The 17763-nt window shown below is 40.5% G+C and overlaps 2 protein-coding genes across 3 annotated transcripts in view; both read right to left on the bottom strand.

The window, feature by feature from the left end:
- Positions 1 to 495: 495 nt before the first annotated feature.
- LAMTOR3 (late endosomal/lysosomal adaptor, MAPK and MTOR activator 3) lies at positions 496 to 7242 on the bottom strand. 2 transcript variants are annotated; one of them, XM_081022189.1, is made up of 7 exons: positions 7104 to 7242; positions 5058 to 5100; positions 4769 to 4803; positions 3859 to 3917; positions 2597 to 2730; positions 2071 to 2134; positions 496 to 1318 (listed from the first exon to the last, which is right to left on the bottom strand). In XM_081022189.1, exons 2-7 carry the CDS (start codon positions 5064 to 5066, stop codon positions 1245 to 1247), a joined length of 375 nt encoding a protein of 124 aa, XP_080878315.1. In that variant the 5' UTR covers positions 5067 to 5100; positions 7104 to 7242; the 3' UTR covers positions 496 to 1244. The 2 variants fall into 2 exon arrangements, with proteins under 2 accessions (XP_080878315.1, XP_080878316.1); XM_081022190.1 differs by lacking the exon at positions 7104 to 7242 and adding an exon at positions 6979 to 7070.
- Positions 7243 to 10243: 3001 nt separating this feature from the next.
- Positions 10244 to 17763, bottom strand: part of DNAJB14 (DnaJ heat shock protein family (Hsp40) member B14) — a 28643-nt gene continuing 21123 nt past the window's right edge. The window contains exon 8 of the mRNA XM_081022186.1: positions 10244 to 17658. Within this exon, the coding sequence (XP_080878312.1) occupies positions 17534 to 17658 (125 nt within the window). The 3' untranslated portion in view covers positions 10244 to 17533. The remainder of the gene's footprint in view (positions 17659 to 17763) is intronic.

The raw sequence follows: 17763 nt of genomic DNA, 5'->3' as shown, positions 1-17763 counted from the left end.
GCTCAGATACTTGCAGAATTTCCTTCCTTTCCTGGAATTTGACACACGCTTCTCTCCCTGGGACATAGGTAGTACAGTGCAAAGAGATAATAGTAGGCAGTCCTATCCTTGCCTACTCAGAAGCCCGATTGAATCCAACAGGACTTACTCACAGCTAAGTGGGGTTACAACTGCATACTTGGGCTAAGAATAAGCACCACTGAATTGAACAGGGATTGTGCTGTTCTTCTCTCTGCACAGTGTCCAACTAGGTTCACCCTTGCCTGGGTTTTCATTTTACCTCATCAAGGCAGGAGTGGGTTCTCCGGATGCTGTTGAACAATAAGTCCCATCAGCCGCAGCAAGCATGAACAGTGGCGAGTTGTAATTCTACATCATATAGAGGGCCAAAGTTCTCTCCACATCTGCACCACAGAAACACTATCCAAATCTAAGCAAGTTAGCCAGAATGCTGTTTTGCAAGATTCTTCTCTCTGGTAATAATCAGGCTACACATCTTATTCACACTTTTATTTCAATCTGTTTAGGGACATGCAAAAAGGTAAGATGAAGCAGCAAAGCAACATAATTACATGAACTTAAATAGAAATGGGATAAAACAAGAAATTTCATCCTTCTGTTTTACAAATACGTATGCAAAAAGAACACTGATTGATGCGATCTCTGTAAGAGCTCAGCTGTAGCAGTATTGAAGAGAACTAGCATGTACCTGTTTTTTTAAAAAAGCTTCCAGGCTATTAGTATTTCTCTATCCAAACAAACCATGAGTCACTGATTGTGAGGGGAAGCTTTTCTAGCACTGATGCAAAATGTGAGCAAATATTAGGAAGTCTTCATTGCAAGAATGGGAAAGGAAAACGTATTTTTGCACTGTTCATATAGTGGTAGTTCAAAGACAGGCACACCCATTACTCGTACAGCAAGTGAGCTGGGGGTAGCCAATTCTGAACAGTATTTTTTTCTTATGAAATATATTATGCATGCCTGAAGTTAACTCCATGGGAGTCATCAGCTGGTCTCCACAATACCCTGTAGTTTTAACAAATGCACCTGCAGCCCGAACCCCCTTCTCCCCATCGTATTCTACATTTTGCTCTATATGCAACTTGTTTAAATTATTTAAAACAAGACAAAGTAGCATTTGCTCCAAGACATTTGTTACATGGCAGTGAGTTGGAAAAAAGAAATCAATCTTTCCTGTCCAGCATTCAAGAGATGCTTCACTCTGTAGATAAAGTGCCAGGTTAAGAGACTTCCACTACTTGCCATAGCTCTTCAAATAAGGGAGCAAGCTCTTTTTCCAAGCTTACGATCAGCCCTACACAAACATATATATAAAGTAGGAAGGGAAGAGAGAGAAAAACAAAGTTTATATATCATACTAGAGGGATCCATTTGTAAACGTGAACTGATAACCTGTCTATACATTATTTGAGGAAACTGAACTTCATGCCAACATTTTGGCACAGGAGCAAGACATTCTCACTGCCACTGACTATAAACTAGATACTTGCAGAGGCAACACAGGATCTGGCCCATAAGAGCTTTCATTCCCTTTGCTCACGTGCTGAAACCACACTCTGGTCCTTGCGCCAAAGCAGCAGTATACACAATCACCTCTGCTGAGCCATCCCTTAACAGGAGTCGAGAACCTGTGTTCCTGCATAATTTTATGCAGGTGGGGGAAACCTAGACCTCTGGCATGGGCAAACTGTCCCTCCCCACTCCCACACATTCCGCAGGGCAAGGAGGAAGAGAGAAAGAGGGATGCCTTGCTCCCAGTTGGCCCATCCCCTGCCCTAGGAAAATCTCACGTGGCTTTTTCAAGGTGAGGGGACTAGTGGAGCTGAGCTGTCTTGTCACTGTGACTTTTGTTGTACGGCTCTGCTTCTATCATATTATCCACAACTTGGGAGTTGGAGAGGAACTGCCTGCCAATTTCATGCAACTGGCCTTTTTCTTTTAAGTACTTAGCATTTTGAAAAACCACAAGTGTACCCACATATTACAACTTAAATCTAGCAGTATGGGTGCTGAAGGCAGCAAAGCCTCTCAGTCCTGAAGACGTACCTGTGTTGGCATTGCTGCTAGCGATGAAACTCACAACCAAAGGCAACCTGTTGAACTGAACCACCTACAAGAAGAAAGATATTTCATTTCAAAATCCAGCACACAGTAAATGTTTTCTGGCAGGCAGTTCACTAGCCTCTTATGATTCTAACCAGGTTCCATTTGTTGCGGAACTCCTATCAGCTCTGACCATTGGCCATGTTGCCTGGGGCTGATGGCAGTTGGAGCCCAACTTTACACAACATTACTGGCAGCCATTGGTGGGGTAAGGATGAGAATAGATTTTTACAAGACACTGGCACACAATGCATCAGCAATGTAGTGCTGTTAACAATAATTTTCTAGACTAATTAAAAAGGTGAAGGAAACATCCTGCCAGATTATGATATTGGCCAAAACAGCTAGGCACAAGCAGATTGCTTGCTGAAACAGAACACCACTCCTCCCATTCCAATACAATGCTTCATTACATTACTTGCAAAATCCATTCATCTGCCAATTCTGGAAGGAAGACAATACATCTTACCTGATATGTGTTGTAGTAACAAATGATGCTTTTGTTTTTTGAAAGCCCAAGCTTGCTGCCCTGGTCTGTTGCGAGTGCAAAAGTTGACAAGAAACCCGGTCGAAGAGCATGCTCTGGAGCATTATCGTTGGCAACTAGAACAAGAGGACACTCTATAGCCAGTCTCCAAATATTGTAACAGACACATTTTGCACAGATAACAGGCATTTTGTTAGTTGAACCAGCAGCACAAACTCAAGGGACTAGTCCTCGCAAGTGTAGTGAGATTGAAGCACAGTGCAATTCCAAAAGATCTTGCAATACTATGGCACAGTTAACATTTTTTAAAGAAAAATAGTCAATAGTCATGACTGTGAAAGAACTTGTTGACAAAGCCAAGGTGTGTTCAAGTGGGTTCCTAATGCTCAGCAAGTGGAGTTAAAGTGCCCTCCAAGGTCAACTATCCATCATCTGCTTCAGGCAGAATTTCCTGAACTCCGTCTCTTCTAACTACCCGAGAGCAAATCCGATATCCCTCCTTTCCTTGCCTAAACCGTACCTCCCCCACTCCCTACCCCATAATAGAATTGAAGGCAGTATACAAATTAAATCATCAAGCAATATACCAGCCTTTTTGAAGCTTGGGGCCCAATAAGATGTTGGACTACAACTCCCATTATCCCACACCACTGGCTAATGGTCAGGGATGATGGAAGTTATAGTCCAACTATATTTGTAAAGGCACAAATATACAAAGCATGTAAACATCAAGCAACTATTTGCCATTTTACACTGTTTAATGCAGTACAGTATGGCAATGAAGACTACAGTTTTGAGGACTGAGTGCACACAGCCCTGAATGCAGCTTTTTCTTCTAATGTAACTCGGAAGGAAACCAGCTCACACCGTTACCAAAGCACCAAGAAAGTGGTTTACACATACAGCTTCCTCAAACAGTATTCTTTTCTTCCACTTATTCTATCCAGGAAAGTGCATCACAGCTGACGAATAGGCACTGCGATCTCTGCTGACTCATGTCTACACTAGAAGCCAACAGAAGACTAGGGTGACAGGGAGTGGATATGTGTGCCTAGTTATATTTAAAATTTCTCCTTAGGAATCAGGATGCACAAGGGAAAAGTTTAAAAGGTGAAAATGATTTCATGTTTTTGTCTATTTCAAAGTAGGAGGAAACGTCTTGCTTTTGAGCAAACAAGGATTTTATATTTCCATTAAATTGATGCAAATATCCTATCCAGATAAATACACAGGTTATCTCTTACCTTTGATAACAGGTACACCATCTCTGTCTGACACTACAATAGCATGGAGTCCCTCAACACTGGAAAAGTAAAAGAGGTAGAATTTTTAGCAACCTAACCAGAAATACTGTCAACTATTTCACATTGATGGTGCCACCTGCATCTTTTTTTAGCCTTACTCAGCTAATCAATTAATCATTTTTAACAATTACAACCTGCAATTTAACAATTACAGCACTGTATTAATGCCTCAGTCAAAACCCACAACATTCTCAAACCCCTTTGAAGAATTTAAAGGTTCAGAAAATTATTCTCATTCTTGGTCCAAAAAAGAATATGATGGGAAATACAGACCAAACTTTGAAGCCAAACAGATGCATATATTCTACTTGGAGAAAGGATGATAAAAGGCTAATGAAGTATTATGTCTCGGCTTGTAGTGTCAAAACTTTGGAACCATTTAATATTAATATTAGGTTACCTAATTATTAGGTTACTAAATCAAGGCTGGGAGCCACAGACACGTGTGTGTGAGAGAGCGGGGGCGAGAACAGAAGTCTCTTGCTAACATGGTTGGTATGTGTTGCAAGTTTCCCTGACTTAAGCTGTGTACCTCCATCCAATATCCTACAGCCCCCAGTATGAAGTTCCTCAATAAGTGGAGGGACACAGCTCCCACCCCCCAACACTTTCCAATTAGGTACCTGAAAGCAACAATTTTTCAAGGTACAGTATTCATAGAACACATTAAATCCTACTAAGGCTGACTCCATAAGCATTACTGACTCAGGACATTGCTCTGAGATAAATGAGAATTATTCCCAACTCCCACTTAGAGAACAGGTTTAGCACTGGGTTTGAAATTTCAACACAGGTTTCCTGATATGTGAAACTCAAAAGTTCAGAATGTAAATCTACATAGGTACCTTACCTTGGGAGCTTTTTGTACAGGAACCTTTTCAATTCCTAGAAGAGGAAAGAAAAGGAAACTGTTTACCTTAGTTACTTACAGCACACATAAAGAGGTCATGTACTGGAGAATTAACTACGTCTTCCATTCACACTCATAATCACTCACTGGAAACCTCCATTACACCATAAGCTGTCCCTGAAAGCAGGGGAAATGGCCACTCTTTTAGGCATAATACTTTGGTACACAGCTCTCTGTCACATTCAACAAGCCACTTCAAAATGTGCATTATAGTGCTAATTATACTTACATCCGCCATGTTGTCAGAAGTGTTCAAATGAACAGTCCAAACCCTTTGGGGGAAAAAAGTTGCATGTTTTGTGACAAAACAATTTGCCCTTCTATGTGAATATAGCAGAGAACAAGTTTCTCCTACACCACCCCTGCTACACTTAGCACTCACAGCTTGTTCTCAAAGTCACTCAATGCAGAGTTGCTATTGGGAAATGTCAACCCATAGCAATTCCAACCCGTGACATGCCAAATCTGTGAAGCCCGACACCCAGGCATGGGACCATGGTTTTTTAGACAACAGAACAACTCTCCCAAAAAGCGTAACGAGGTTTACCCACTTATTTGTCTGGAGTGCAAATGTACTATACTACAGGGATCCTATAGACACAGGAGGAGGAAAATCTATATTGTAATTGGAACCCCTTCTGAATGATAAACAAAAGCCAGACAAGAATACAAAACGTACAGAGTTACAGGACTGCAACGGCCCCCTCCCACACAAAAAGAAAAGAAAAACCCAGGCTTACTGTGCTGATCCACTAGGGGAACCAATTCAAATACCAAGAGTATGTGTGGCACAAAGTTTTACTCAGACCCACTGAAAGTAATTTACATTATTAAGTCCACTGATTTCAATGGGCCTATTCTAAGTAAAACTTAGTTGACTATTATCCAAAGCCTTTATTTGGAACAACTTAGAAGTGAATAACTAAAAAATGAACCCTTCTTCAGGCAAATGCTAAACCCCACCCCAAAGGGGTTGGTGGGAGATAATGTTGGGCTGGATGAAAAGTCCAGTGGTGCGGAAGAGTTTATACATGGGCTTAACTGGATTGACCCCATCTGGTGGGGGGGGGGCTATCAGGTTGCAGCAATATCTGGGCTAAAAGAGCAATAGCTACTCTTCCTTTGAAATGACTCAGTGCTTTACATTACATTGCAGAATACATATACTATATTTCCTAATTTTGCAACCTTAAGATAGATCCGCCCTTCAGTTGCTGGAGATAAGTTCAGTCATTTCCTTTAGACCTCCTCTGCTTCGCCACATACCCTTTGACCTACCCCATTCTTGTGATTGTAATCTGCTTTAGCTGTTTTTAATTCTAAATTGTCATAACCTGCCCTGGAACCTGCAGGTGAAAGGATAATAATCATAATCATGAATGTGTGCTCCTGCGGCTTATGTGGGAGTCATGTGCACCACCAGCAATAAGAAATCAAAACCAAAATCTATCTCTCTTTCAAGTATCAATGGTGATACAACACCAGCAGTATCTTACCGCGGTCTACCAAGGTGGGGCTGTGACTCTCCCAAGACGCCCACGCAAAGACAAAAAGGCGAAAGCAAAAATGTACCAAATACACACCATTTGGTACTTATATATTGGGGGTGGGGAGAGGGAGCGCCATCATTATCTCCCTGCATAGGAGCCGACTCTTCTAGGGCAGAGGTCCCTTCAGCCCCCTCAGTCAAATACTGTATGTGAAGGGGTCGGGCCCCCTCGACGGGCATTGCCATTCAAATGGTGTGATCGAAAACGCGAGGTGGGGGGTTTACCTGCCCAGCCCCCCTCCCAGCATTGTATTCAAGTTGGTACTGAAACCCGACGGAGCCAGAAACTTCCAGCCGTCGCCGCCCAAACCCAGTTGAGGAAACAAGGGCCGATGGCTCTCGGCTTCAGCTCCGAAATTATTAGGAAAGGGAGAAGACAGGGAAGTTTTTAATGTGTGACATTTTAATGTATTTTTAATCTTTGTTGGAAGCCGCCCAGAGTGGCCGGGGAAACCCAGGCAGATGGGCGGGGTACAAATAATAAATTATTATTATTATTATTATTATTATTATTATTATTATTATATATCGCCACTCCTTCTTTTGCGTACGGAATGAAGTAAGCGTACCCTAATAATTAATAATAATGACAGTAACCCACTTGTTGGTCCCACAGCGACAAGCGAGGGTCAACACCCGGCGCCTTCCTGCCTTCCCTCCCACCTTCCCCCTTGCAGGTCTCCCGACGGCCTCTTAACTGTCGGGTCCCCCTTTCCCCATACGCACCTCCGCTTTCTTCCGGGTTCAACGCCTTTAACGGCCGCCCTCCCTTTAAGCGAGCTCCTTCCCCCTCCCCTTTACCAGGTCGCGTGACTGCCAAGCGTGAGGCAGAGCAACTTCTCCGGGTCGCTTCCGCTTCCGCTTCGGCTCCGGGGACGCGTCGGGCGCGTCAAAGGCAGACGCACGCGCCACTTCCGGTCTGAAGAGGGAACAGGGGTTGGGCGGGAGAGTGTCTGATTCCAAGCCGGAGAGGCGTCCGCTGCTGCGCACGCGTGGTTGCTGCTGCGTCAGGTGCGTCTTGCGTGGGTACGCGCGCAAAGCGTCAAAGGCTCCAGCTGTGTGTGGTCTAGGCTCACACTCTTAAGTGCATTTCAATCAAGCTGCTGAGGAGTGTTGCTGGCAATGCCGTCCCCGGCATATGCCTTTTTTTTGCTGCTGCTGCCGCCAGCCTCCTCTAGAGTAAGAAGACGGGAGCCAGCGATATGTCATCTAGTTGGTGAGAGGACCCCTCCGCCCTGAACTGTGTTTTATTCCAGGCTCCTTGGGGTGCAGGAAGATTGGTACCAGACAACTGCAATGTCGTTTTTTATTTGGCCTTTATGTACTTAAACCTAGATTACTATTATTTTGGTAATAATTGAATTTATTGTTAAATTGCTTGAGTTTTGTCATTTTTGAATTTACTTTTTTAAACTATTTATTTATGAGTTTCAATTTTATACATTTCAATAAAGTTACAATCATTTTGAAATTACACTCGACTTCCTTCCCCCTCTTTCTGAGGTTCCTTAAATTTATTTATTGTTTTTTCTGCATATTCAAAATTAACTTATTTATTCATCTACTTTAAGTGTATACTCTTAAAAAACTGCAGTTATTATAATCCTGCCACTGTTCTTATCTGTTTAGAGTTTATTTGTAAATATTCAATAAACTATTTCCATTCTTTTCTAAAAAGTTTATATTGATTTGGGTTTTTTTTTTGTAAGTTTCACCATTTCTGTTTAAGTTTTAGTATCCATTCTTCTTTCGTCGTGACTTATTAACATTTTTGGGAGTAATTTTTTAATTTATTGGCATATTTTGTATATTTGTATTTTGATGTTTTGAACATTCCCCGTAAGCCATTTTGGGCACAGCTATTTGTGGGAAAGCAGCATATAAATCAACTCAATCATTCAGAAAAGTGACCGGCTCTAAAAATAACTTCCACTACAGTGCTTTAAGGAGCTGCTTAGGTTGCAGTCCTGTAAATACTTACCGTACCTGGAAGTCAGCTCCATTGAACTCAAGGGAGATTACGTACTTCCTAATAGATACAAATTAACTTACTTTGACTCTTGTGCAAAAAGATGGTGCCTAAGGGGCACTTGATTTTCATTATGTGGGAAGCTGAACCTTGATCCTTCAACATGCACAGACTTCACCACTATGCCTTTTATGAAGCAAAAAGTATTTCATGAAAGTGCAAGAAATCATACTTCAAGTACTTGGACAGAAGTGCTCAAGTGCGTGCAACTAATTTGTTGGCCATCGGAAGCAAACCTGAATAACCATGTGTGTCAAACTGACAAGTGCTGTGAAGCATCTAGTAGAGGAAAATGAACACTAAGGGATTATGTTCTATTGAATTTCTTCTGCGTATTTGTAATTGTTACCTGGTGTCTGTTGATGCAGCTGGTACTGAAAATATTATGTGGGAAGAATTCATTAGCTTTGGAATCCGAAATGAGTTTGATGCTATACAATTATTGGTGGGTATACTATTATTGGCTTAAGAATAGGAAAATCACATGGCCAAGGATACAATGGCTGCTGTTACAATGGCAGGAAGGTAAGATGGCGTGAAAGCTAAAATAAAGATTAGATATTGCAAAGCTTACTTTGTCTCTTGTGCAGTACTCAATCTGTTTGTGAAGGACTTGAATGTACCCAAATATATTACATTGGTACTGTCAAACCTGTAAGTTTTTTCCTATGAGAGTGCAATGAAAATATGTCTTATTCCAACTGTGACATTTGGAAGGTTGCCGGGGTAACTGGGTATGAGATGATAGGAAGAGTCCTGAGCAAGGGTTGCTGGGATCTGTTTGATCCTTGAAACTCTTCCCCTGTCGTACTCTGCACCCTTTGAGTGTTTTTGCTTGACTGTAATGTGTTGGCCACGACTGGACCTAATGGTCAGGGGTCCCTTTACCTTTATCTAATGTGTCCTAAAACTCTTGCTTGCCTGGATGGAGAATAGAGAGGGATGTATGTAGAAACTAATCTGTAGTACAATGGGAAAAGCTATGTTTGTTCTGCTCACTTTTGCCTCTAGGCCTGCCCACTGCTGGTATGTGGCCCCCAGAAGTTTGCCTGGAAGGTAATGTGGCCCTCTGGTTAAAAAAGTTTTCCCATGCCTGCTGTAGATGCTTCCTTTTAACATGCCAGTTCCTGAATGCAATAGGGCTATATAATCAGGTAAAAAGTCTTTTATTCACATTGAAAATAATTTTATTTTGATATAAGTTTGATATTACATTAGGTACATTACAAATCCGATCTTTTTTAAAACCTAACCATTAAATCTACAGTTAAATAAAATAGGATATTCTTTAAGATGCCACCGTAAATTTAGTTGAATTTTCTTTGCATTCATTTTTTTAAAAGCATGATTCACAAACATCAAAGCTCTCATCTTAGCCCTTCAAGAGCCAACACTGAAGTTCCTTCAGATTTTTAAAGCTAGCAAAAGACACGTCTGGCAGTTCTGCCCTAAGCGCATTTATTTAAAAATAACTTATTGATGCCAATAGAGCTTACTTCCAAGTTAAGCTTGGAGGTTTTTGACATCAACTTATAAAACGTCAGGGGAAAAAACAGTGGTTACTATCAGAAGAACATCCAAGGTCAGCAACTGGTTTGGAAACATTGTTTGGTCCTTAGGACATTTCCAATGTTATTTCACAGTTTAGTGGAGGAATGCTTCTGTTTATCTTCGCACTCCAGGGAAAAACAATACATGGGATTTCCCTTGAAATGTTGACCCTGTGAAAACGTGATTGTCCTCTCACACAGGCCCCGTGCAGACATAGTATTTAAACAAAGTTGCATCTGGAATACCTAAACCATTATTTGAAAATCCCTGGTGTTTATCTCTATACATGATTAAGGCTGTTTCTCCCTTCTCCAAGCTCTTATCAGGCAGCTTGCTTGTCTTTTCTTGTATACATTCTTTAGTAGCAGAGCTTACTTTAGCAAGCTGAAACCAGGGTTTCACTTTATGTGGGATTGTAACTAAAGTTCAGGCAACAAACAAAGGCTGCTGCTAATCACAATTAATTGTTATGACTGCACTGGGCCGTAATGGGAGGTGGGGGGGGGATGGAAGGGAAAGAGAAATATGCAGGCAAAAATGCTTTTTGTCATTATGACACTGAAATCCCAACTGCCTGTGGTACTCTGTGCAAACATACAATGGTAAAATATTACACCCAAGTTTGAGTTATGAAGCTGGACAATACACACATCTATGCACACAAATGGTCCCACACAGTAATTTGCAAACACAGCAGTTGCCAAACCAATAGACTTTAGTGCAGTGAAAATAAAGTGAGGGACAAAATACACATTCCAAGATGCTTTCCCAAATTATTTTTCAAGACCACCTGAAACTTTGAAATAATCCTTAACATAAGGTATACATTTTTCCAAGATTTTTTTTTTAATAAAAAACCTAAACTGGCAATTGACCTTTGAACATACTGCTGCCTTTCAATTTTTTAAAAAGTTTGTTTTTATTTATTAAATTTGTAGTTGCAGTATAACTAGATGATTCACATGCTCTTTAAATCTATGGGGCCCAATATGCTAGGCACTTCAATAGGACAACTTTCATTTGTTCAGTAGTGCTTGCCTAAAAATCCTCACAAGCCTTACTGAGGGGAATGAGGTTGACCTGTCAATGGATTGCATCAGCGCTAACTGAACTCGCACAAAAGATTGCTGTTAATTGAACTTTCTTGCCCCACCTAACATACGCCACCTCTGCAAAAACTCCCTCAAATATGGCTGAGGCATAGTTATGTATGAATAATCAGCTGCACCTCAACTACATTGTCCCCCCCCGTCTCTTTCCAAATTAGAAGAAATATTCTAATCTGCTCTAAATGAATCTTATTCCAAGAAGAGGCAGCTTGCTTTTGCTTATGAACTCATCCTGTGGATTGTGGCTCAGTGAGTCCCAACTACCTGTTAAAACCATGAAACATTTCCTGCTGTTGCCATCCCATAATTTTTTGCAGCAGAGAAGGGGGAAAGGCAGCATTTTTTTTTTTAAGTAGAGGAAGAAGCATCGAGGGCACAGAACACTTAGGAGAGATCCTCAAGGTCGTCTTATAATGTCTGCTTTATAAAGTGGGCTGTCTTTGCAAAACTGACATAGATTGGGATCTACAGAGCTATCATTATAAAAGTTAGAAAGACAACTGTTTCACCTGCTGTTTCACCTATGGTAAGATGGCTGTGATTGAGCAGAGTGCAAACATGCATTCCTGACTTGCTTGTTTTGTCCTTCTCTGCCTGGAGGTAGCAGCAACAAAACATGAGCCTTGGCTTAATGGCATGCAAACCAGCAATCAAGGCTTATTTTCCCCCAAGAACAAGCAGTGGTTCACACATTGTTAAGCCAAGGCTACTGGTTTATTACTCCAAGCAGGGCAGAATGAAATAGAAGCACTCACTAACCTGCTTCTCATTCACAGTTACCTTGATATGGCAGCCAGTCCACTGACACTCACTAATTTTCTGAGGCATGTGTACTTTTTCTTTCCCTCTAGCTGTGCCATAATAGCTGCCTCCAAGTCCCTCAAAATAACTTGCTTTAAATAATAGGGGAGCTAAAGAACAGGCAGGTACAAAGGTGTCCATTAGCATGGACACAATCTTGTCTCAGTACTTGAGAAATGGTCTGAATCTGAGTATCTTGTAAATGCATTCACTGGCCAACCACAGAGACAGTTTAAAAAATGAAATGTCTATGCAGAGCACAAAAAGGATTTTTGAACAGAGCAGAAGCAAAGCACCCGTGTTAGGCTTCCAGCTCAGGGACAAGATTTATTCTTTACAGCTACAGTACTGACATTTAGTCTCCTGCTCAAAACTCAGCTGCTCACTCAGACTTTGAGGAGGGTTTCAGATATGTTGGTGTATGAACCTGATCTACTGATTTTTGATATATTTTGTATTTGTTTTATGGATGCAATTTTATTGTCGATTTTATGATGTTCACTGCCATGTTTTTATTTGATGTTGGTGGTATAGAAACTTTTGCAAATAATAAATAAATATATACCTGGTTTACTTACAGAAAAAACACAGAACCTACAATGTATAATATGAAGGTTTTTATAATATAAAAACGAAACATTTTGCATGGGAGTCCTCTTATACTTCAAGGTAGCCTATAAGGAGAATTATGATGGCTCAGAAATAAGTAAATGACAGTTCAATCCATGAACTACTTAAGGTAAATCAAAGCAAGTACAGTACTCTTAACTCTGTGCAGCTTCACTTAGCATTAAAGGATCAAATCTGGCATCTTCAAGGGCTTCAGACCTAACTATTTTGTAGATTAGGTAGTGGGTACCAAGGGCTAAATTATACAAGAGATTAGTAATTATTCCTCTGCTGTTTCCAGTATAAATAACTCCTGATACCAAAATCTAAAGTGGAATTTGCTAATAGATTCAGGGTGAGAAATTGGCATTATTTTCAGCTCTCCTAACCCTATCCAAAATACCAATGTATTTCATATCTGGCAACAAATGTGCCCCTTTGATTTCAGATAAAAAGCCTGGGACACAAATCTTTAGGCGGCTCATTTACCAGAAGAAATGTATTTAGCATTAACTCTGAAAGTGTTTGGACCAAACTAAGCATCCTAGAGCACAATATAGATCAGGAGGCTTAATTTGGTCAGAATCGAGTACAGTATATACTTCTAGAGTTAACGTTAAATAAACTGCCATAGCTGTTAGAGGGCCATGAAAGTTTGTGTCCCGGGCTTTTTAGTCTCATCTACCCAAATTGATGCTTCTGAATTATGGTGCTGGAGGAGACACTTGAGAGTCCCATGGACTGCAAGAAGATCCAACCTCTCCATTCCTAAGAAAATCAGCCCTGAGTGCTCACTGGAAGGACAGATCCTGAAGCCGAGGCTCCAATACTTTGGTCACCTCATGAGAAGAGAAGACATGAAAGGCATGAAAGTTACAGAGTTAAACTATTCTAATTGCAAACAGACTATTTCCCATGCCATCACAAACCCATAATTATGGGAGAAGAATATGTTAAGAAGAAAAGACTGCTTGTGTTTTCAATTAAACATATTGCTTGACAATGTATTTTTCAATTAGAGTTCAAAGAGCACCCCCCCAAAAGAAGTTTCCTGAACGTCTAAGGAGAACAACAATGTACAACAACAGCAACAACAAAATCAAAGAATGACATCTTAACACTAAAAGCAGATCTCTCAGGCCACTTTTAAAAATGGAGGACTTTATGCTGTGAGTAACACACACTCGTTTGCATTGCAAGAATAAAGTATTTAGTATACCAGGTCTTGGTTGTTACAGAAGGTTGACCCAGTTCAGCAAATATTGCAGATTTAGAAGTTTAACTGTAATCAGTATGAACATTCTCCAAGTGCATTTCAGTACTTTTTCAGTATTACCACTTGGATTGAAAGATGCACAAGTGGAAGTCGGTTTACACACAAGAGGACTTTCCTACCAATCCTATTTTCTGCAACCTCCCTCCTCCCCTCCCACGCTGCTCCTGAGGGTCTGGAGAGACTTGGATGGCATGGGATGTGACAAAAAGGAGACTAGAATCAATGGCAAAAAGGATGGGCCTCATGTATGAGCAGATGAACCTTCTGCAAGGACAAGAGCAGCTTTGTATCCAATCCCCACGGGTTTACAATGGCAGTATTACCTGCTTGGGAAGTAGGTCCAATTATTGCTGGGGTGAGTACTAGTACAGCATTCCGTTTACTCAAATGAAAGCTGTTGTATCTGGTTGTAGCCTGTCACAAATACTGTGTGTGCCTATAGCATTCCCTACCTCAGGCATAGGGCAAACTCAGCCCCCCAGATGTTTTGGGACTACAACTCCCAATATCCCTAGCTCACAGGACCAGTGGTCAGGGATGATGGGAATTGTAGCCTCAAAACATCTGGAGGGCTGAGTTTGCCTATGCCTGCCCTATATTCTTGCTGCACCTGCAATATGGCAGGGGAAGAAGCGTGTCAATGGAAAGCTTTTCTTCTTTCACCAATATTCTCATGGCAGAATCCTGGATAAGCTTCTACAAAAACAAGACCATTGATGTATTTTAACCTTTGGTTACCAGTAAAATTTTTTCCAAAGCTTAGTAACTGCTTAATAATTCTTGCAACATTTAGTTTTGCTAATTCAGGAAAAGTGATCTGGGGAACCTCAACACTCAGAAAATAATGGGCAGCATACTGTGCAGCGCCACTAAAAAAACAAGGAAGTTGTCAAAAATTCAAAGAAACATCAAGTCCAATCAAGAAACCCTGGTCAAGAACCCCAGCCCCGCAAGACAAAACAAACCATGCACAGATGTGATTTATGTATCTAAGAACATAATCCTAATTAAATTGCTAGGAAGAATGGAGAACTCAGTTCCAAGTAAAAGAGGTTTGCAGAATCATCTAATACAGTAAACCAAATTAGGCATATTTTAGTTCCAGGCATGTCCCAAGATTTTGAAAAAAAAAATGGAACCTACAATATCTACTTTGCTAGAAATCCAAAAGGCACCTTGGCTCCACCCATACTGAAAATGCCTGTCTCTACCATTTTGTTCATGCAAGGAAGACTGGCAAATTAAAGTGGGTGGGGCAGAGGGGGCATTATTCAAGTTATGATACTGCATGTACATTCTAAGTATCAGAAAGTACTGTATACAACATTAGTTTTGCAATTCAATACAAACTGTGTGATCTTCAAAACAAAATAATCTCACAGGGTTCACATATATTGATCAGATAATGCAAGCATCGGGAACCTCTACTGATTATCACTTATGGAACCTTGCATATAAAAATGCTTAGGTACTGCTGCATGGCTTCTTTTTGTTTACCCCATAGCTTAACCGGGAGAATAATGAGGGGAAACTGATTAAAGTGCTCAATTGCCACATATTCTTTGAAGCTCACTTTGGAAACACTCTCCCTGTGCCTAATACTACTTGTCCTACTCAAGTCAGTCTGTTCCAACCAAAATTCTTTCTCTACCTGTAACAGTTATAAATATCTAAGAAAGGTTATGCAAAGCAGTTAAAATCCAGAACGACATCTTGGAAATAATGGTGTAGTTTTGCTCTGTATTCAGCCATCGAACTCTGTGTTAATGTGGTCTCCTAAATCAAGGCCAGGCATAGGCAAACTCGGCCCTCCAGATGTTTTGGGACTACAACTCCCATCATCCCTAGCTAACATGACCAGTGGTCTGGGATGATGGGAACTGTAGTCTCAAAACATCTGGAGGGCCGAGTTTGCCTATGCCTGATGAAGGCCAATGGATTTCAGAGCCACTCAGGTAACATTTAATTTATTTTTAAAATTGAATTCTGTATACATCAGACTACAATGACTAATTTCACGGGGGGGGGGGAGATCAGCTGAGGTACTATATTTCCATTAACACGTAGAAATCGTGTTTTCTCTTGCAGATTCATTTTAGGGTAAATATTTTCTAAGATAAACCACACTGCCCTTAGAACAAAACAAATGGAACATAAATATTTTTATATGCAGTATTAGACGCAAAATAGCTTACAAAGGTTTGCTAAAGTCGGAACTCAGGCACCAAGACTCCTGTTTAAAGTTTATCCAAAACCGCATATTAAATTTACACCAGCAAACGTGACTATATACTTTTTAAAGCATGTGATCACTGAGAACTATAGCACTTTTCTTTCATCAGCGATCTCAATGCTCCTCTGTACAAAAATCTACCCTGTACACATCTGGACAGAAACTGTTGCACTGTGGCTTCTTAGCTCTTGTCAACAAGCAAAACCACAGCTTACAGCGGCAATTCATAGACAAGCTAATTGTTAAAGAATCAGCAAAGGGTTCAAAGGCACAAGGCTGAACTTTAGAGGTGACATACAACAGTGTTATCCTTGCACAGCAGACTTCTGCTTGTGCAAGGGGACCTATTCCTTTTCTCTCCCCTGCACATCCTCAAAATCTGCTCCAGAGGTGGGAATATTCCGAGTCAGTTATGGGGGCACATCGGGAAGGAGAAGAAAGGAAAATCCCATTATATCCACTGGTGTGACATTGGATAATGCCCTAGAAGTGGCTTGATCAACTGTTGATACCTACACAGAAAACAGAGTTGTAAATTAACACAACTGCCAAATTCCCCAACTTTTTAAAAAATTGCTACTCCATTATTTTCTCTGCTTTTTAGTGAAAGAGAAGCAGCCTATGAATGTATATTTAGCATGCTTGTGTATTTAGCAAGTGGATTTAACACCTTCCATTTCTAAAGGATTTGCACGTGACCCTAAGTCATGCTAAACTAAAAAATATGGAGAGGTGGGTTGTACAGCAGCACTTGCTTAAATACACCTTGTTCTTTTCTGGAACACCAAAACAGAATGTGATTAAGTACCAAAAGTATCTGTGTACTTCTCTTTTTTGGTGCCAGTGTGCCACTTAGCAAGAAACAGTCTGGTACAGATGTCTGGTTTGTCACTGCTTAGATATACAGTATTAAAACTACAGCATGAATGCTGAAACTCGGGTATCAGCCAGTCTTATCCAATCATCTCATAAGAAATCCACATGGCCCATTACTTTTTAAAAAATACTCCTTCAACCTAGTAGATTTTATGCAGAGAGAAAATTGTTCCTGTTTTCTTTCAATTCCACACACTTGACATCTGAATAAGGAATGATGTAGTCATACTATTTGTTCCATCCATGAGATTAAAGGGTTTAATGCATCTAAATGCCTTTGAGATTTCTTTAAACATTTTTATATACACAATTCTTTTTCCACACATATTTACATGGCAAGTATTTCAGAAGAAGAACCACTATGTCTACATCTCCACAAGCGTAGCAGCACATTGAAGCTGCTTCTTGTAGAAAAAGAAATCACAGAAGCTCTGGGAGTAAAACTTAAATGACAATTCAATGATGTAAATATATGACCTTGTCATATATTTCAGACTAAGAGGCTATTAAATTATATTGGTACTTCAGGACAAGGTTTTTGGAAACAGCTAGACAGCAGTTTTACATCCCTCTTCCTTTTCATGACGGAATAGTATTTTCTCAGTTTACAGATTTTTCTTTTTATACATAGAGAGAGCGCGCATGTACAGGCAGTACATTTCAGGATCTAGCTCATTCTCCCCGATAGATACTGGTCAACCGTTCTAACTCTCTGCAGTTGTCCATGGAGATGGCTTCTGCTTTCCTTCGAAGACGTTCGTCTCTGTACACTTTTGCTGCATACAGTAAATCTGTTTCTTTAAAAACAAAAACAAAGTAAATAAAACATCTTGGCAATAGCTGACAAATGTTATTTATTTCATAAAATGTATACAGCACTTGACTGTAAAAAACCTCAAAGT

Source organism: Podarcis pityusensis, assembly GCF_964106645.2.
Source record: "Podarcis pityusensis genome assembly, chromosome: 9".
NCBI classification, from domain to species: domain Eukaryota; kingdom Metazoa; phylum Chordata; class Lepidosauria; order Squamata; family Lacertidae; genus Podarcis; species Podarcis pityusensis.
This window is presented reverse-complemented; position numbering and strand designations above follow the sequence as displayed.